The sequence below is a fragment of the Ochotona princeps genome, chromosome X, assembly GCF_030435755.1.
Source record: "Ochotona princeps isolate mOchPri1 chromosome X, mOchPri1.hap1, whole genome shotgun sequence".
In the NCBI taxonomy this organism is placed as follows: domain Eukaryota; kingdom Metazoa; phylum Chordata; class Mammalia; order Lagomorpha; family Ochotonidae; genus Ochotona; species Ochotona princeps.
The window spans coordinates 74,457,163-74,478,071 of record NC_080865.1 but is presented as its reverse complement, the minus strand read 5'-3'; the positions used below and the strand labels follow the sequence as shown (position 1 = coordinate 74,478,071).

The 20,909-nt window shown below is 39.4% G+C and overlaps 1 protein-coding gene across 1 annotated transcript in view; it reads left to right on the top strand.

The window, feature by feature from the left end:
* DCX (doublecortin) overlaps positions 1–15,413 on the top strand; it is a 114,905-nt gene extending 99,492 nt beyond the window's left edge. The window contains exons 5-6 of the mRNA XM_004590201.2: positions 2,519–2,613; positions 14,325–15,413. Coding sequence (XP_004590258.1) covers positions 2,519–2,613; positions 14,325–14,381 — 152 coding nt within the window. The 3' untranslated portion in view covers positions 14,382–15,413. The remainder of the gene's footprint in view (positions 1–2,518; positions 2,614–14,324) is intronic.
* The last annotated feature ends 5,496 nt before the right edge of the window (positions 15,414–20,909 follow it).

Here is a 20,909-nt window from a genome sequence, read left to right as displayed (position 1 = left end):
GTCATGATTGTTTCATTGCATGCGTGTACCATGCATAGAGTCCAGCATCTTATTGTCCAGATAAATTCAACAGTTTCTTAGGGAGACCATCTCTGGTCTGAAGGCAGAGCTGGCAGAATATCATCCCAACCAATTAAAAGCCACAACATAACATCAACAACAATTTACAACATTATGGAGTTAATTGACTTGGTATTGAGTGACCAATATGTTAGAAAATGCAAGTTTTTAACCACATCCTGTGACTACTTCATTGACATTTCAATTTTAGTTTATATTCAGAACCGGATGCTATACACCTTAAAATGGTTATTGGGTACTATTCAGCTGTCTCGTGTCTATTTTCATATTTGTATTTAGCAATTTATAGTTTTGAAGCATAATTTTTACTGAACTTGGCAGATTTTAGGATAGTCCAAACTGGCTTATAACTGTAACAAGGCATGTGTCAACAGTTGAGGCACAGAACAGTTTTAGGAGGGGTGTGCAGAGAAATCTTCAATACCTTAATGAGGAGTAACTAATCTTTGTGTCCTACCTAGTGAGGCATATGTGAGTCCAAGCTGACTGTTTCCTATCTGTTTCTAAGCTTTCCTTGTTGTTCTCTGTCTATCTAATTTAATTTTTTTCTGGGGGGGGGGAGCTCCTGAGCGACCCTGATGTTCATTGCAGGAGAGGGTGGGGATCCAAAGTTGGAACTAGGTAAGGACCAGAGACAGCTCCCCTCCCAAGTCCTGAAGGGAATTTACTGTTCTGTTTCTGAGGACTGCTCAGGGCTCCTGGCTATTGTTCGATGACATTAGACCCTGCGAGGAAGAATCTGGGCTTCTTCCATCCCATGTGGTAGATCCAAAAGGGGGTGGATGAGCTCTGAGTTCTCGACCTACGAGGGCATTCCAATTTCCAGTGGTCTCCTTGGCAGTTGGGATATAGTCCTTGGTGCCCATACTAATATTTTTGGTGAGGATCCGGGAGTCTCCAGGGTTGGAATACAAGCCTTCTCCTGTCCTCCTGCTCCACTCTGGGGTCCCTCCCTGCTCTGTGCATATGACCTCCTATTAAGAGGTTGTCAGGATCGCTCTTGATTCCCCCTGTATGTCTTTATATTTTTTGCTAATGTCTAATGCTTATTCGAGTCTGTTGTCTATAAGCTACCTGTTATATTCTTGATAGGTTATACTTAACATTTTCCTCACACACTCTAAGAAGGTGGAAGATTTCTCTGCTCTCCCGACCCATTACGGAATAACATAGGGTACTGAATGTATATTAGGTTTTACAATTTTTTGATGTAGATCATAAGCAGTCTGACTCACATTGATTGTTGGTTCGTTGGTTACTTCACAATATCTTATTGCATGTGATACAGGCTGTTTGAGGTTGAAATAATATTACAATTTACAGGTAATATTTTTTGGAGTGACATCATTTCATCTTAAATTAAGGCAAACATGTGGTATCTAACCTTTTGGGATTGGCTCATTTCCCTTAGCATAATGGTTTCCAGTTGGGCCCATTTGGCCACTAAGAACTGCGTTTTGGTTTTTTTAATAGCTGAATAGTATTCCATGGAGTAGATGAACCATAGCTTTCTTAACCAGTCTTCTGCTAATGGACATTTCGGTTGCTTCCAAGATTTTACAATTATTTATTGTGCTTCTATGAACATAGAGGTGTATGTTGTTGGTTTCTTGTGCAATAGGTGTTTTGGATATATTCCTTTTCAATGATAAGGAGACCAGCCTGAGGCCCTCCCACACAATGGCCAGAGACAGTGGCTGATACTTCAAGTGGGGAGTTGATATGCTAATGTCGCCCTTGTCCCTTGGAAGAAAAGTGCTCTGGTAAATCTAAGATATGGTGGGGAGAAGAAAATGGCTTGGAGACACAGAAAGCCCTAACTGCCTACTACCTAGTCTAAATCCTCACACACTTCAGATTTTCATTCCCCTTTCTGACTAGCTCACTTTCAATTCCATGCCCTCTGTTCTTTTCAACCGGGAGAGGTAAGAACAGGCAGGAAATGGGAGGACAGAAGACTGACCATGGACTGTCCTACACTTACCCCATCAGCTATCAAATCACCCATATTTCTTCCTCTGTATGTAAGGCATATTACTTGTCTGGCTCACTTTTCTCCTGTGTAACACTAAAACACAAGAATACTTTCTCAGATTGCCTCCAAGAGATATTAGGGTCAAACCAGCACATGCACATTAGAAAGGTTTGAAAAGAAGCAGACTGCAGTGATTGGGAATCACTCAGGGAACAAGTGGGAGGAAAATGGAGGAAGATGGACGGCCCTGCACTGCACTGCTCCAGGAGTTAATTAACGGAGGAGTACAGTTCTTGCCCTTTTGAGGAATGTGTTTCTTTTCACCTTTGTTCTGTTCATCAAATCGCTTGGTTTTCTGTGTACCTTGCTTGAATGTTCTCAGTGTCTTCAGAGGGGAAGGATAACGTGCTGTTTTGTATGCTGTTGATTTTTATCCCTTCCTTTTCTCTTGCCTTGGGCTAGCAAACGGAACCTCCAGCAGCCAGCTCTCTACCCCCAAGTCTAAGCAGTCTCCCATCTCTACGCCCACCAGTCCTGGCAGCCTCCGGAAGCACAAGGTATTACGTCTCTTATACCTTACTAAACTCCCTTGCACTCAGAGTTTATTGAATCGCTGGGTGAAGGTTTTCTCTTCTGTTCTACTTAAATAGTATATTAAGGCCAGAATTTTCATCAACTGGTCCTTAAAGTTCTGGAAAACCCATTAGGGACCAAACTCTTCTAGGCATTTTTTTGTAATATTTATTTATTTTTTTAATGGGAAGTCAGATTTACTAAGAAGAGGAGAGACAGAGAGGAAGATTTTCCATCCACTGATTCACTCCCCAAGTGGCCCATCCAAATCCAGGAGCCTACAGCCTCCTCTGGGTCTTCCACATGAACATAGGGTCCCAAGGCTCTGGGCTGTCCTCAACTGCTTTCCCAGGCCACAAGCAGGGAGCTGGATGGGAAGTGAGGCCGCTGGGATAAGAACTTGCACCCATATGAGATCCCAGAGCGTGCAAAGCAAGGATCTTAGCGACTAGGCCACCGCACAGGGCCCTAGGCACTTTTTGTTTATTCCTCTGACTCCTGATTTATTTATTTCCAGTTACATTATTTTTTTAAGATTTATTTATTTTTTATTTGTAAGGCAGATTTACAGAGAGGAGAGAGAAAAAGATCTTTATCTGCTAGTTCACTCTCCAAATCGCTGCAACAGCTAAAGCTTAGCCAATCTGAAACCAGAAGCCAGGAGCTTCTTTTGGGACTCTCACATACGTGTACAAGGGTCCAAGGACTTGGGCCATCCTCTACTGTTGCCTTCCAGGGTCATAAGCAGGGAGCTGGATTAGAAATGGAGCAGCCGGGATACAAATCAGTGCCCCGATGGAATGCAGGCACTTACATGTGTAGGATTAGCCTGTGGAACCACCACTCCAGCCCGCAGCTACATTCCTGTATGTCTTCCGAAAGGAGAATGTACAGAAGTCCTAAGTATCCATTCTGAGCTACGTTAACTCATGTCTTGGGAAGGGGGTTGAGTATTGGTGTGCCCAGTTCAGACACAAAGCAGAGCAGGTGTTGATGGGAACACCTATCATCAGACAGTAGTGAATGAAAGCGACATCCAGATGGCAGTTTAAAAATTGCCCCGAGTTACTCTTTTTAGCATTGCTGGGTGTCAAAGAAGGAATACACACTCCTTTCACTCTGTAACTCTTCATTATCAAGCAAATTCTGGTGCAGCATAGGAAAATAGGCCACATAAACGCTGTACGAGGTTTAGGGACCACTGACATCCCTTAAATTATCCCCAACAAATGTATCATGAAAATAATTGAAGTGTGAATGCCCTAGCTCCAATTACTAGTGATGTTCTCACACAGAAATCTCTGGGGTAGAAAAACCTGAAGAGCTCACTGCCTTGAATCTCTCTTACTCATGGCAGTGAGAATATGGGTTCTTCTCTGATTACCACACTGTGGAGTAGTTTTCTCTACATTCTGTTGACTTTACCCTGCTCATAACACTTGGTGTGAGGATGAAAAAGGTCACCAATATGACAAACTCCTCATAGAACCATCAGTAGTCAGAACTGGAAGGCGTCTTAGGTAGTCATCAATTAGTTTTCTTTGATTCCCAATAATCTGTGATTGAAATTTCACAGATGAAGAAGTTTAGACCCCCCCTCCTCCAAAAAACAGGTGAAGTTCTTTACTATAGGGTAACTTAGCGAACTAGAGGAATGGTACTTAAGCTGCTACCGCTGGTATCTCGGAGCTGGTTCACACCAGCTTGTGGAGAGCTGGTTGTGTAAACTGCTTCCCATCTCTGTGTTCCGCAATATTGTATTGGTAGGGTCAACTCTGCCCTGATGAGAGCATTTACATCATAGAAACTGGGAAATACAATAAATTAACACTGTTGGTTTCTTTTTCCTTTCACAGAGTCAGTCATTGAACATCTAAGAGCACAATGTTGCCTGACATCCATGTTCATTTCCTTTTTCTGTGTATAAGGCTTTTAGATTTCCTGGTCCATCTTATCATTGCCTGCCTGGTCATTTCTAAGGCCTATTCCATTTCTGCAGTGACCCCTGTAATTTGTATTATCGCTCCTAGCCTCAAATTTAGGATTGTCGTGCTGAGCTATTTGCTTTTTCCAGAGGAGAATTTGCTAAACTTCTATAGACACTGCTATCCAGAAATTGTAAAACGAATGAAAATTGCTTGTGCAGTAGTAAGCTTTCCGTTATCCTGTAATGGAATCAAAACCTTTTGCTGTGAATATCCCAGGATAGGAAGAATCAACCTCTATCGTTCCAGTGTCCACAAAACCTTCTACATTATGTCTTATTATACCTTTCCCCCATATAGTTCTGTTCCTACTTTCCTTTTGGGAAACTTGACGTACTGCAGCATCTACTATGAGTATTTTTTCCAAAGTGGTGGAGGCAGCTGGGACATTTGGTACGCACATTTGAGTCATTAAGCTTTCCAGCTCTCTTTGTCTAAGGACGTATCATCCATAAACCCATCAGTGCCAGTGCTGGCACTGTTAAGCTGCTTCTCCAGGTTAAACTTGCAGGCAGTAGTGGAATTGTAGTTTTTTGTTTGTTCCTAAATTCTAAAACAGATATTTGACTATTGGTGGACTTGAACAAGTTCACAGGTGGCCACATTGTAAGTGCCTCACTGTTTTCTTTCATTTGCAATTTTAGTGTATCAGTTTATTTTTTAAATTATATTTTAAAGGCAAAAGTTAATAATACTGCAAACTTTAAATAAACTTTAAAATTTTAGTACAATGTTCACTGTTTTTTAAACTTTAAAAGATGTTATATCATTTTAAACTTCTAGAATTACAAGAATAATGAGCCATGTGTGTTCTTTACACAGACTTACAAGGTTTTATTTTATCTCATTTATTTTCTTTTCTGTGTATACACACACAATATATTTCAAGAACTGTGAAAAATGAAATAGAAAAGTAATTTTAAAATTCATGCATAGCTTTGTCATGATACAGATTTTTTTTGAAATTTTTAAAAACCCTCTCATATATAAGTATGTACATACATCTATGGGGATACTTCAAAAAAAAATCAATGAAAATGGAACTTGAAAATTATTTTTGTTCAAAAAATGTTGAAATCCATGAATGATTTTTTAAAGCAATTTCCATGAACTTTTTGAAATAGGATTTTCAACAACTTTTGCATATTTTAATTTCTTTAAAATAAATATTTTACAGGCCACTTGCACATTTCATTTAGCTATTTTCCAAACCCTTTTACTCCTCAATACTTTAGTGTGTATTTCTTAAGAAGGATATTATCTCCCATAACCATAGTACAATTATTAAAATCAAGAAGTTGAACACTGGCATAATAGTGTTATACAATACAGTTCATATTCAATATTTATCCATTTCCTTAATAATGTTATTTTTCAGATCCAGGATGCAATCTACAGTCCAATATAACATTGAATTATGTTGTCCCTTTTTAACTCTTTTAATCTAGAAAATTTCCTCAAACTTTTTTTTTAAACTTCAAACACAGTATATTGTAGAAATGAAGTTATTCAGTGGAATGTCTTTAATTTGTCTGATGTCTCCTTGTGATTAGATTCAAACTTAGCATTTGGGGCAGGACTATCACAGCAACGCTGTGTTCCTCTCAGTGCATCTTATCAGGAGGTTCTAGCCTCAATGCTTACATCACCTAGAATGGAGGCTGAACTGGTTCTTCTGAATATACTAAAAAATGTCTTTTGAGCTTGGCTCATGCCGCTGGGTCTCAGGTCCCAGTTCTGTGCTTCTTTCCACAACCACCTAAATTGTAGCATCACCAGGCTCCCTGGGCAGTGGGTCTGAGCAGATCTCATCTGAATTTCCATCCAAATGGGCCTGAAAGGTGTGAGTCATGATGCAGACAGGAAGCAGGTGGCTGAGGCCACCACTTTCCTCCTGCACAATTGGAAACAAACTTGAAGTCCCAGCATCCCTTTGGTAGTGTTTGATGGCTGTGATGGGGCCCTAAGCTGTAATCAGCCTTTTGGCTTCTCCTCTGAAGCAGCTCATGGAGAATCCTCTTTAATGCAGCTGCAATGAGGTTAGCCAAAGTCCACATACTCAAGTGCTACAATATGGATGTGAAGTAAATCCTAGGATTGTTAACAAAAACAACATTTTGTATTTCTATTCTGTTTCATTTTTTTTACATGGTCATTTTCACATTTGCCTTTGTGATATCCCTGAGAAAGTGATAGAGTGGATACTGTTTCCATTTAACAGATGAGGAAAAAAAGGTGCAGAGACACAGCCCAGTATGAGTCAATGAAAACATAATGAGAAACGTCTTTGAAGACAATACCGTATTAAAGATGCTCAAAAAGTCTACAAAGAACTCTCATTGTTTTGATTTCACCCATGACTTCAACTGCAAGGCCATTTTACCTGCAAAGTTGTCTGTAGATTAAAAGAAAACACATTTGCTATAATACGTGAACACATAAGTCACATTATTTCAATATACATTTCCTCCACTTCCAGTCCTGTCTTCTACAAGTGCTTGACTAGGTAGTTTGATGAATAAACCAGAGTACTGACTGTTAAACCACAGGCACTACTAACTCCAATGTAAGTAGATTTGGTTAGTGTACTAATCAAGAGCTAAGAAAGGACTACAGGAGACCAAGGAGGATGGGAGATGGGGAAAATTATTCACAAAGTAACTCTGAACTGTGGCCTAGAAGGCTGGGCAAGCTTTTGATGGCTGGTTGAAGAGAAAAGGCATTCCAGCGTTCGAAAAATTCAGCCAACAAAATCACACCATCATACAAGTGCAGGACACATTTGGGAAACAGCAAACACAAAGTAGAAGCCAGGTTTCTCTGAACTCCTCCCTGACTTCCTTTGGCCTATAAGCTCCTTGGACCAGAGAGCAACTTTTTGTTTTCTCTAATGCAAAAGTATCGCCAGCACAGCTGTATTTGTTACAAACATTTTGTTCTGTAAGGCTCCAAGGGACTAAGCAAATGAATTTCAGGTGCAAATTATTTGTATTGTTAAGCAATATGTGTGTTTCTGTATTTTTGCATATCAATCAACAACAGCAGAATGTTGAGATAATTCTTTTCCCTGAAGGTTGCTCTACCCATAAGAAAGTACATTTTGAATACACAATAAATTGATGGAAGTACAGAAGTTCACACAAAGCCAAGTCTTGTGGCTTCTCTCCATGGCCTGCAGCTCTAGCCATCCCAAGTCAGAACAGCAGCAAATGGAATCTTCTCAAAATTCTTTCCCTGGAATTAAAAAAGAGATAAATTCCAGAACAATGTTTCCAAATAATTATTTCCACTGATCAACTAATTGCTCAGAAGTGTCTTTTGTACAATTAAATGTAGGGCTGAACACCGAACCCCAGTGCTTCAGTGTGATAGAACTCAAAGTGGTCTCCATGTTTTTAAAATATCTCTTTATATACATACACACACACACACACATATGTATGTATAATTATTTATATCAAGTGAAACAATTTCATTTGTTTCAAAACACAACTTTGGAACCATAGTGATACTTTTTATCCTACCTTCCCTTTTGCCCATGTTCACTGCCCACCCTCCTCCTTTCTTCTTTCTGTTTCTGTTTAATTTTTATAATGGCATACTTTCAGGTCACTTCACAATTGCAGGCTTAACATTAGGCATTAGAATTTCCTTAATTCACATTTATATTTACCATTAGACAAAGAATTCAACAAATAGCAAATAGAAAAAAAAAACTTGCTCCTCGAGAATATAGACAAGAGCTGTAAACAATAATCAAATGACAAAATATCAGTTTTGCTCATATAGATTAACATTGCTTTTGTATACTGTGTATTAGTTACTTATAGATCAGGGAAACATATGACATCTGTCTTTTGGGCACTGGCTAATTTCACTAAACATAGTGGTTTCCAGTTGCTTCCATTTGTGGCAAAATCAGGATTTCATTCTTTTTTATGAATGAGTAGTATTCCAAATGGAATATTTTATCCAGTCATCAATTGCTGGACATCTGAGTTGATTTGATATGTTAGCTATTATGAATTGAACTGATATAAACATGGATATACAAAAACTGTTTTGTATACTGATTTCACTTCAGTTGGGCAAATTAGTTGGAGTAGGATGTCTGAGTTGTACGGTAGGTCTATTTTCAGATCTCTGCAGAATCTTCATACTGTCTTTCACAGTAATTGTACTAGTTTAGGTTCCCACAAACTATGGATTAGAGTACCTTTCCCCTACATCCTACCCAACATTTATTATTTTTAAATTTTTGGATGATAGCCTTTTGTACCATGTGAAACATACCCTGTGAGTTTAGTAACTTGGCCATAACTGTCTCATTTCTCTTGTTTTGGGGCAACTGAAAAAAAGGAACATTAACAATTTCATTGTTCACAGCCTCCTCAATTTCAGATACTGAAGCAGAGATTCTGATAGGGCAAGTTAAATGACAATACTTGACCTGAAATCTAAGCCTTCTGACTCCTAACCTTGCACTTTTTTCTAGTAGAGGGGAGATTCATTCTATGCAAGATTTATGGAATACACTGACAGTCACAGTATGTTTATTTGAAAAGGTAGAGTGATGCAGAGAAAGGACACACACACACACACACACACAGATCTATCGCCCCAAATGACTGCAACATCTAGGTCGAGGTCAGGCTGAAGCCAGGGATTGGGAATTAAGCCATATTTTCCCTCAGGGTTGGCAGAAACCCAACTACTGCTATCATCACTTGCGGCTTCCTACTGTGTGCATTAGCAGGAACACTGAAATCAGAAGTAGAATCAGGACTTGAACATAGGTACTTTTTTATTTTTAAAGATTTATTTATTTTTATTGGAAAGGCGGATATACAGAGAGGAGGAGAGTCAGGGAGGAAGATCTTCCATCTGATGATTCACTCCCCAAGTGAGCCGCAACGGGCCGGTACTGCGCTGATCCGAAGCCAGGAACCAGGAACTCTTCCTGGTCTCCCACGCGGGTGCAGGGTCCCAATGCATTGGGCCGTCCTCCACTGCTTTCCCAGGCCACAAGCATGGAGCTGGATGGGAAGTGGAGCTGCCAGGATTAGAACTGGTGCCCATATGGGATCCCGGGGCATTCAAGGTGAGGACTTTAGCCGCTAGTCCATGCTGCCAGGCCCGAACATAGGCACTTTGATATGGAGTATAGGTGTCCCACTCCAGCTTTGTCAAAACCTGCTCCTAATTTTTGAACATATTAATCCCTCTTAAAAGAAACCCTGCATAATATTAACAGTTCCAAGCCTTTGCCTATACAACACCTTGCAACCACGAACCTATTTTCTGTTTCTATCAGTTAGATGCTTCCTGATATATCATAGACATTTCCCTCTGAAAGCTGTTTTAGCAGTATCCCATAAGTCTGAGTATGTTACTGTTGTCACTTCCGTTTCAAAGTATATTCTAAATTCTCTCACGATGTCTTCCTTGACTCTGGTTAATCAGCAGCGTGTTCTTTAATTTCCACATGCTTGTGAATTTGCCAGATGTCTTTGTGTTTCGGCGATCTAATTTAATTCCACGGTGGTCCAAGAATTTATCAATCATTTTCAATTTATTGAGACTTATTTTATGGCCTAGTATATTATTTATCCTGGAGAATGTTCCGTGGGCATTTTAGAAGAACATGAATTCTGTTGTATACAGTAATATATATTTGATTATACTATTGCTCATATACCCTATTTACTTGATAGTCTTCTTGTTGGTTATTCTGCCCATTAATAAGGTGAGATATTGGAGTCTTCAACTACTATAGTAGTTTGCCTATTTCTCTTGAGTTCCACCAGTTTTGCTTCCTGTATTTTAGTGCTCTGTTCTTAGTTGTACATTAATAACTATGTTTTTTCAGTGTATTGAACTTTTTGTCATAAAATATCCTTTCTCTTCAATAATATTTTTTCTTAAACTCAGTTTCACTTGCTGATATTATTATAACCATTCTAGTTCCTACTTTGTTACTGATTGTATAGTGAATCTTTTTCCTCCATTTACTTCTAGTATGTTTGGTCTTAGAAACTAAATTGATTCTCTTTTAGGCAGCAGAGGGTTGTATTGTATTTTACCTAAAGTCATACTGCAAATCTCTATATTTTAATTTAAGTGTTTTATATAAGATGCTTAAGGTAAATTTACTGGGAAGATAGAAATGAAATCTACCACTTTTCTATTTCCTATATGTCCTGCATACATTTTTCTTCTTTCTTTACTCAATGCTTGCGTCCTTCGTGTTAAATGTGCATTTCCAGTGTGACATTTAAATTCCCCTCTTTTCTTGTTTTAAGATATATCTAGTGATTAATGAATAAATTTAATTTAAAAAAGATATATCTAATTTTTTATTGGAAAGTCAAATTTACAGAGGGAAGGAGAGACAAAGCTCTTCTTCCATCTGCTGGTTCACTCCTCAAGTGACCACAATGGCTGGAGCTGAGCTGATCCATAGCCAGGAGCCAGGAGCTTCTTCCAGGTCTCCCACATTGGTGCAGGGTCCCAGGGTCGTTCTCTACTGCTTTCTCAGGCTGTAAGCAGGGAGCTGGATGAAGCAGAGCAGCCAGGACACAAACCGGCACCCATATGGGATCCTGGCACATGCAAGACGAGGGCTTTAGCCACTAGACTACTGTGCTGGGCACAAATTCCTTTCTTTTAAAAATAGTTTTATTTGGAGTTATTTCCTAGTGGTTATATTGAAGGTCAAAACTAATTTTAGATTTTAACAATTTAAATTATATATAAAACTTTGCTATAATATGGCTCTGTTCTTTTCCTTCTTTTTTGCATACAGATTGTCTTTACACATAAGTCCATCAACATGTTTTTATAATTACTAGCTCATGCAGTTGTCTTTTGAAATAAGCCAGACACAGAAAAACAAGTATTGCATGATCTCATTTATCTGTGGAATTTTTCATTAAAAAAAAATACAAAGCAGGGTTACTAGGGGTTGGAAAGGAGATAGCCAATGTGGACTGCAAAACAAGCAGGATGACACATGTGCAGAATGAATAAATCTACTATACAAAATGAGGGTTGTAATCAATAAAATTGTATTGTATTAGTAAGTAAGTAGAGCTTAGCTTTTTTTTTCCTCAAGCGAAAAGGTGTGAGATGCTAGATATGTTAATTTGGCTCACTATAGAAGCTATTTTACTTTCTGTATGTATCCACAAAAAAATCATGTTATCAGTATCAAAAATATACATAATAAAATTTCTTTGAAAAAGCAAATAATAATGAAAATGAGTTTATCTTTGGAACTTGCTACACATTTGTCTTTATTGATATTCTTCAATTGGTAAAAGGATTTATTTATTAAAAAGGAAAGCAAGAGAGAGAGGAAGAAGCAGAGTGCAAGATCTGACAGCTGCTGGATTATTCCACACATGCCCACCACACCCAGGGTTGGGCCAGGCTAAAGTCAGGAGTTGAGAACTCCATCCAGGTCTCCCACATTGGTGGCAAGGATCCAAGCATTTAGGTCCTTTTCCATTGCCTTCCCACGTGCCTTAGCAGGAAGCTGAATTGGAAGCTAAGCAACTAAGATTTTAACCAGCACTCAGGTATTGGATGTTGGCGTTGCAAACAGCTGCCTGTCCCACTATAACATAACACTAATGACTGGTTTTCTTAATTTTTATGTGAATTTGAATTTAATATATAGTGTCCTTTCATTTCTCCCCGCAGGATTCTCTATTTCTTGTAGGACACTTCTGATAGGAATTAATGTCTTTATTTGGTAATGGGGTTATTTCTCCTTCACCTTTGATAATGGCAGTTATGAATGAGAGAAATAATTTTGTTCAGTTTCGTTACATAGTTTGATCTGATACAGTCTGTAGGTGTTTGCTACATGGCTCTGTGTAAATGAGCTGCTCTCCCAGGCAGTTCACAGCTTTAGCTTCCCCTTCCCTGGGTGCTAACACAAGCTCAGCCAAAGATAAGAAATCAGGGCCTTCCCACGTCATTTCTCAGAAAACACCTAGCCCTGAACATGTTCTGGCTAAAATTCCCTGGAATATGTCACAGTTTTTTTTTTCTTTAAAAACCAGAACAAAACTAAAAAACAGAAACAAACAAACAAACAAAAGCCCTATGGATGGCTAAGTCTACAGCATTAGAGAAACTAATACTCTCTAATGGCTACTAGATTGCCATTTTTCACAGATTTTATGTGTGACTGTTGATTTTCAAGGCTACTTTGGCACTGAGAGGGAGAATGGAAATACGGCAAAATTAAAGCACCAGCACCCTTAGTATTCTTATGCTATTCAATCAGTTTTCTTGAATAAATGCTTCTTGCACTGTTGTAAGCGTGCGTTGTTGGCAAATTCCAAAGAAGTCAGTTTGCAGCAAACATTTAGCCCAGCAGTTAAGACACTTGTGTCCCATGTTGGAGAATCTAGGGTTCATCCTCAGCTCCAATACCTGACTCCAGCTACCTGCCAATGCAAACCCTGGAAGGATGATACATTTATCTCTTTCATTGTCTCTCTGCTTTTCACATAAATTTATCTGCAGAGTTGATCATGAATGTTCCAGTTTTCTTGGCTGACTTTTTGATCACGTGTAGGACAGTAATGATTTCTAAACTATGCTCCTTTTGAGGATGGGGAGAATGAAAAACTGTTGAGATTCTGCAGATGCAAATTAAACACATGAAAATATTTTAACTACTTTAGGAAGCCATGGAATGTAAATTAAAACCGCAACAATATGTTACTAGAAATTCACAAGAATGGCTAAAATAAAAGGTAGTAAAACGCCAAACACCGGTGAGGATGTGGCTTAAGAGAAACACTAGTATTTTGCAAATGAGAATATAAATGTCATATTGGAAAATAATAGGACAGTGCCTACAAAATTAAATACATGATTTTCATACAATTCAGCAATCATATTGTATTGCTCATCACAACCCAAGAAATGAAAATTTACGTTCACACAAAAACCTGCCTGTGAGTGTTTATAGTAGTTTAATTAGCAATAACCAAAAACTGGAATCATCTCACCAACTCCTCCAACAGGTGAATGGTTAAACACACTGTGATACATCTGTATCATGGAATTCAACTCAGTTAATATAAAGGAGCAGATTATTAATACATGTAGTATGTTGGATGACTCTTCAGGGAATCATGCTGAACAAAGCCAATTCCAAAATGTTAGAAACCACATTTGATCTTAGCCAAAAGGCCAAGAAGCAAGAAATTCCACATTGTTACGTATTATATGGTTTCATTTAGGTAACATTCTTAAAATACCAAAATTACAGAGGTGGACAACAGATTATTGACTGCCTAGTCTTAAGGGTGGGGGAAGGCGTGGCTGCAGCCATAAAGGGGTAGCACAAGGGAGTCCCTTTGGTGAGGTACAGTTCTGCATCTTGACTGTAGCAATAGTCATAAAAATGCACACGTGGATAAAATTTTATCAGACTGCCTGCGTGTGTACACACATACACACAAGTGAGTACATGTGAAAGTGCAAGATGTGATGCTTTGGACGGAACTGTGTGAAAGATACATTAGTACAAGCATCACTGTTTGTATGTTCTCAACTTCCTGTGAATCTATAATCATTTCAAAATAAAAATTAGAGGCAATATTAAGGAAAAAATGAAAACAACCATTTCAGATCTCACAATGTCCTAAAAAAGAAAATTAACTTTATTTCTTTTTTTCTTCCTACAGGATCTGTACCTGCCCCTGTCCTTGGATGACTCAGACTCACTTGGTGATTCCATGTGAAGGGAGAAAGAATGTTGAGTCCAGAGTAAAAATCCAAGCCTACCGTTAAAGTAGAGTACTTTTGTTCAAGAATCCAACAGGGCTATTGGTGCTTTCAAGGTTTTGTTGTTGTTATTACTTTCAAAACACATTGTAATATGTTGGGTTTATTTTTCTGTAATTTCTCCTCTAGGCCACTGATCCACAGTTACAATTATTAGAGATAGATTGATAACCATCCTTTGGATTAACTTTCCAGGGGTGCGTAATGTGCTACTCCATGACCTTTCTACTGAATGCTTAGATATCTTTGCTGTTTTCTCCTGTGTCACTTTCCCCATATACTACAGTCTTTCCTCTGTAGAGTGCTCTTTGTATATGTGGCACTTAAAATGTTTGTGTGGGGAAAAAAAATCTCATTGGAGGACCCAACAATAACAATCATAAGTGTCCCTTGTCTTCTGATCTCGAGAAAGCTGGAGGATCCCAGGGGGACAGCCCAGGCAGCTCCCCAGCCTTGGTTGTCGATTCTGATAAAGCTCCCAGTGTGTTGTCTAGCACCAGTTCTGGTTGTCAAGGGGGGGAGAAACACCAGCAACTTATCACTGTGACACCAGATGCTTAGGGCTACAGTGCTAGGCAGAAGTGGAGGAAATACTACGGATAGTTTTCAGTAGCATTTACAAAGCACAGTGAATTCCTGGCCATCCTCTCCACCAGAGTAATTTGGAATCAATGAGCAACTGTTAAGAGTTTGGGGCAAGGGACTCCATATACCTGATCCCTCTGGGAAGTTAACATACTGAGTTACTAAATGAACAGTATGGTATCTATCTATCTCTGTTCTATTGAATGCCTTGTAAACAGCCAACTCTGAAAACACTGTGAGAATTTGTTTTCAGGTCTGACACCTTTCCGTCGCTTTTTATAGCAAGAAATCAATATCCTTTTTATAAAAGCTCATGTCTGTATTTCAGGAGCAAACTCTTCAAGCTCCTTTTTTATAAACTGGTGATTTTCTTTTGTCTAAAAAACACATGCAGAAAACTTACCGAAAAAAAAAAGCAGAAGAATAATGTAGCTTAGGAATCATGCTGTCACTGCCAAACAGAAAAACCTCCAGGACAAAAAACGAATAGTAGAGGCCAATTCAATAGAATCAGTGTTTTGATAGCTTTTTAACAGTTATGCTTGCATTACTAATTTCAGTGTGGACCAGACATTCTAATTATATTTTAAATGAAATGTTACAGCATATTTTAAACAACTCTTTTTTACCTATGATCCTAATATTTCCTACAGAAGACATGAAAACCTTTCCCTTGTCTTTAGCATTGGAAAGGATTTCACTTTACTAAGAATTGATCACTTAAAAATAGTCCTCAGTCTTTGAGGCACCGGTTCATAGCACTGCTTTTTGTCTTCAATCATAGCCCATAATGGCAAAGACAACACAATTTAAGGGAAAGCCATGCATGCCAATTCTGTGTTTGCTTTTTAGCAGATATGAAGTTTCTTTATAAGTGTTGAGACAATTTTTAAAGTGCATCATTCAAAGCCAAGCTGTTGTGGCTACTGAATGACTTGCAGGCGTCCCTCCACCCTAAATAGAATGAGCTCATTGTGTGTGTGTGTGTGTGTGTGTGTGTGTGCGCGCGTGCGCATGTGCATACACGTACATGTGCACTCGCATTTCTAAATTAAGAAGTACTGCAGGATACCCTAATGTGGGTCGGTGGCAACTCGGTGACATCGCTGATGCGCATTGTGTAGGGATTAGCCCAAAGATGGAAGGGGTAAGTAAGATGCTCCTAGACAAGTTTCACATGTTCTAAACTACCACACATGTTTGGTTCTGAGGTGAGATGATGATAGCACTGGATTCTGGATAAAATCAGTAAGAACCACAAACTATAAGGCCATCTTTTTGGCATTTTGTTTATCTGTAGAGTCATTCCAAATCGTTTAGAAATACATTTTACTCAGTCCATATTCTTTCTAGAAGCTCAGGATTTTCTTAGTGCCTCCCTGCCTGAACCGTTTGTGTTAATTGGGGGGAAAAAATTTGGTACTTGGGATGAGGAAGACGGGAATAGACAGCAGTGGGAGATCTGACTTCAGGCCAGACCTCCCAAGCACTCCACCCATGACAGTTTTTGAGCTCTCATTGAATCTAGTACTTTCATTTCAAGATGGGTTAACAGGCCTGCAGGACCAGAAGGAAGCATCCGGTTTCCCTATGCTCAGGTTCCAGGTTAGCTCCCTAGGCACTTCCTTTTCTGTGATCTATGTACCACCAGAAAATACTAAATTGACATATTTTTCTTAGAAGGATCTTTGAATAATATTTTGGGCAGTAGTACATTATACATCTTTCTTTTCATCAATTACAAGGAAATTGTTCTAAATTGCCGCTTCAAGGGGGATTGGTGTAGTTCAAAATTCAGGCCTCCAATTAAATTACATTTTAAATGGGCCCATTTGTTTTTCAAGTGCAAACATTTTGTTTGTAACTGAGCTTGTTCACCCAGCACTTATTTTGTTTTACTGAATTCATCTGTACCTCTCCAGTTCCCATTGTGTTGGTTTCTGCACACTGAGCAAACGTCAAGTCGGCAAACATTTGCCACCACTCCCTGTACTTCTTCCTTTCCCTCTCTCTCTCACACACACATATGCAATCCATCTGTTGCTCATTTCTGCCTCCTGAGTTTTCTTCCCTAAGGAAATAGAAATAGGGACGACAAAGGGGAAAATGTATATATATAAGGGCTGGGCTGAACTACTTACGTCATACATAGTTTTAACTAGGAGTAAATTTAGAGAAAAGCTCCTTTTTCTCTTTATTTTTTGGAAAGGATAGCCATTAGCATGACTGCTTTGTGTCCTTACAGACTTTAGTCTTAGCCTAGATTGAATCATAGAGTTTCCTAGCTGGAAGGAACATTAAGATCACATCATCTACTCTAAATTCCTAATTTTTCAAGCCAGGAAATGGAGACATAAAGGTAAAGTCATTTCCCCAAGGTCACACAGCTGGCTTGGGGCAGGGCTAGGATTAGAACCCACATCTCCTGGATTTTATTCCAAGGTTGTTTTCCACTAAGCACTGCTGCCTTTCTACTAGGCTCCTGAGAATTCTTGCCCAGGGTCGTGTTGCATCTTGGAACCACATGCTGCTTTCCTGATCTCAGCGGGAAATCCATCCAGCAACCTAATATGGCCCTTTCTCTCTGCACATGGGCTGCAGATGTCCCTGAAGAGAGGGAGACACCAAGGGCCAGTAGCAACAATGGGGTCCCTGATATTCTCTCTCCAGTTCAGGGAATCACTGCTCCAACGTGAGGAGCCCTCCAAATGTCCCCCACACCCAAAGTACTGCTCTCTCTGTATGGACTAGAAGAAACCCAGTTTTCCCTTGGCAGCTTATTTCATGTCATTCCATACTTGTTGATCGTCCCAGGCAAAGGGGTATGATTCTTATTTCCAGACTAGGAAAAGGAAGAAAGGACGAGTGGAGCCATCATTTTGATCCTTCTGACTTTCTGAGATGGTTTTACAGCATTTTCAAAACTAGTACGGCTACCATTCATTGGCAAGGATTTCTTTTACAATATTGGACTGAGATAAGCCACAGCAAATAACCTGGTCTTGCTGTGGTTGCCCTCATCCACAATATCCGCTATCCCATCCTGCCATGACAGGGATAATTTCCTGAGATAAGGAAGGGGTTGAGGGCTAAAATATACCCTGGCTGATGCCAAACATTGGCTCTTTCTGTTTGCACCAAAATAGCATGTTGTATGCTCTACCAACCGTACCCATCTTGTGTACACTGATCCTGTGGCCTTCCATGACAGCAACCAGGCAATGAGGTCTGAACATGTGGTTTATGTGATCGCTTTGGCAGCACATATACTGAACATGTAGTTTTCCTCATAGCAAGGCACTTCCTGGTAACTAAAGGGTAGTCATTAGTTCAGTTTAAAGATATACACTCCACAAAGTATTTCTCCTTTTCTGCTCTTCCTCCTCCTCAATGCTCAGTAGACAAGGAGCCTTAAAGTAACTATCTGAAAAAGACAAGAAGATGAAACTGAGCCCTTAAATCCTTCTTAGAACCTCCTAGTCCAAGCACTAAACCAACTGTCCAGGGTTTGCTTCAGATAAAATTGTGTCTGTTTCCTTAGTCCCTTCAATTCCCTTCAAATCTGAGTCTTATATGGTTTGAAAAAAAAAAAAAAAGACACATCGCCCTGGAATGGGAAAACAAGCATGCTCATTTCCCCCAGAATGAGCTCTGGCATATCCATGGGCAACTTTCCCAAGTTCAACCCACCTCAGAAGCATCTGTGCCAAGACGCTCCCTGAGATAGAAATGCAGTGTGAAGGAATAGAGTGGTTTCATGACTGCCTTCATGGTGCTCCAATTTGTTAAGAAAAAAAGCATTGGATATTTCTTTTAAAAAATGTCATTGGTATTTGTCCTGGGCCCATATAGGGCCACTTGGATCCACGGCCAAACTTCTCACATGCAATGCCCTCACTATGTTAAGCAGTTTGACTTTTTTGTCTCATCTGTGACAGCATGCAGTCCTTTGTTTTAGGTATTGGACTCGAGAGATAGCAAGCATTTGGATGTTGGCCCAGCCCTTGATAATGTTAGAAATGATCTAGCACCTTCTGTCTGTAACAAAGGGGCTAAGCTTCCAGGGTCTCTTTCTCTCAATATGACATTTAGAAGTCACCACACCTCTAATTCTACCCTGTCAAGGTGAGCCTATATGTAAGCCCATCCACAGTTTTATGAAAATAGTCTCATAAACCTAGCATGTATGCCCAACTGGAGCAAGGATTCTTCAAACGAAACATTTGATTGTAGAAGCATCTCCATCTGCTTCTCCTGATGCTCATGGCCCAGACCCAGTCTACTAGTGTTACAATTCAGTGGATTGTCCTTTAGTTGACCCTAAAGGCTACACTTTTGAATTAAGACAATGTAGGTCATTTCTTTAAAAATGAATTCCCAAGTTTATTCTTCTGGCTAGCTGACCTGATTTCTCTAATGGGTAGAATGTTGGAAGCTCTTACTACACGGCAGCCAAGACATGTGGATTTCTAAATCCGTAGGCATTGACTCCAGTGGGTAACCTACTAGATCAGCAGTTTCTCCTTACTTCTTCCACTTTTTGCCCTCAAAGACTGGAAAATTCCCTCTTTATCACTGTTAGTATGCTTGGGTAAAGAATATTTTCCCTCATATTCCTTTAGGAAAACATGCCTCCTCCATTTTACCATACCCAGGTCTCCAGAGATTCCCATCATTTCCAAGGACTGTCATCTTTGTAGTCAGCCTCTTGGTCTTGTTTCCCACCTGTTTCCTTGTTAAGGATCCCACAGACCTCCCACTTCGGTATAGCTTGGGTAACACTGGTTATCATTTGATGAGGCTAACTTTTCATCCCTCATATTGTTGGCTTCTAAATCTTCAAGAGTCAGAGATGATTTTTTTCTCAATTTTTCCACCTGGGGTTCCAAAGTAAGGACTTTCTGACTGGGAATTGGGAAATCTTTCTGCTCCTGATCAGAGCTGAGGGTTGGTTCAGAGAGTTAGGAAATCGTAACAGAAGTCAGGGCAAGCTCCCTGTTGACTAATGAGAAGATCTGAAGGCACTAGAATTTCCCATTTCTGAGTTAATACCCTGAGGGCCTCAATTTTTTTGCTTCTCTGCTTCCTCTGTGTATCCCTTTTGTCTCTTCTTTCTTTCTCTTGCTCCCTATACTCTTACTTCACAATCTGAGTTACTGCCTCATTTCCGTTGAACAAACATCATTCTTTTGTTTTGCACAATTCTCTCCTTCACTTTTTTTTTTTCATTCTTACTTTTCTGGACATGGGACATATGCCTTTCTTACCCAATAAGTTTGGCCTTGGGATTGATCAAAAAGTATTATCCAACTCAAATATACCCGGTCCTATCCCAGGCCAATCAGCAAACTGTAGAGGGGAATCAATCTGATCCTGGGCCTTTCTTCTTCATCTCTAGCCTCAACAGATCCTCTCAAGCAGTTTCCTTTAGAATTCATGTAGCTTTAGATCTTCACCTTTTGAGCACTGTCTAGGATACTGTGTGATTCTTCCTTAGTCTGCCATGTCGTGGAGCAGTGAAGTGTGCTCAGAGAAATATTAAACTGAACAGAAAATCCACCCATGGATTCATATCAGCTAAATCATACTAATTGATTTTATTCAACTACTTATCATTGTAAAAGCTGCAATATGGTATAATGAGAGACCACAGGTCATTTTTCCTGTCACTTGGTTTGGCAGGGTGAGGTTGGGAGGAACAATTTGTTTAAAGTTAAGCAATATGCATTGTTAAGCAATTTGCAGTAGCCTTATGTTTTGGACTTGCCAACTAGTGAATGAAAACAATACTGGTAGGCAATTGGGGATGATTTAAACAAAAGGAGTATTTAACAAATCCATACTATTGAAGGAAACATTCATTTAATTGAAATGTAGTTTTCCCTATGTTCTGAGAGATT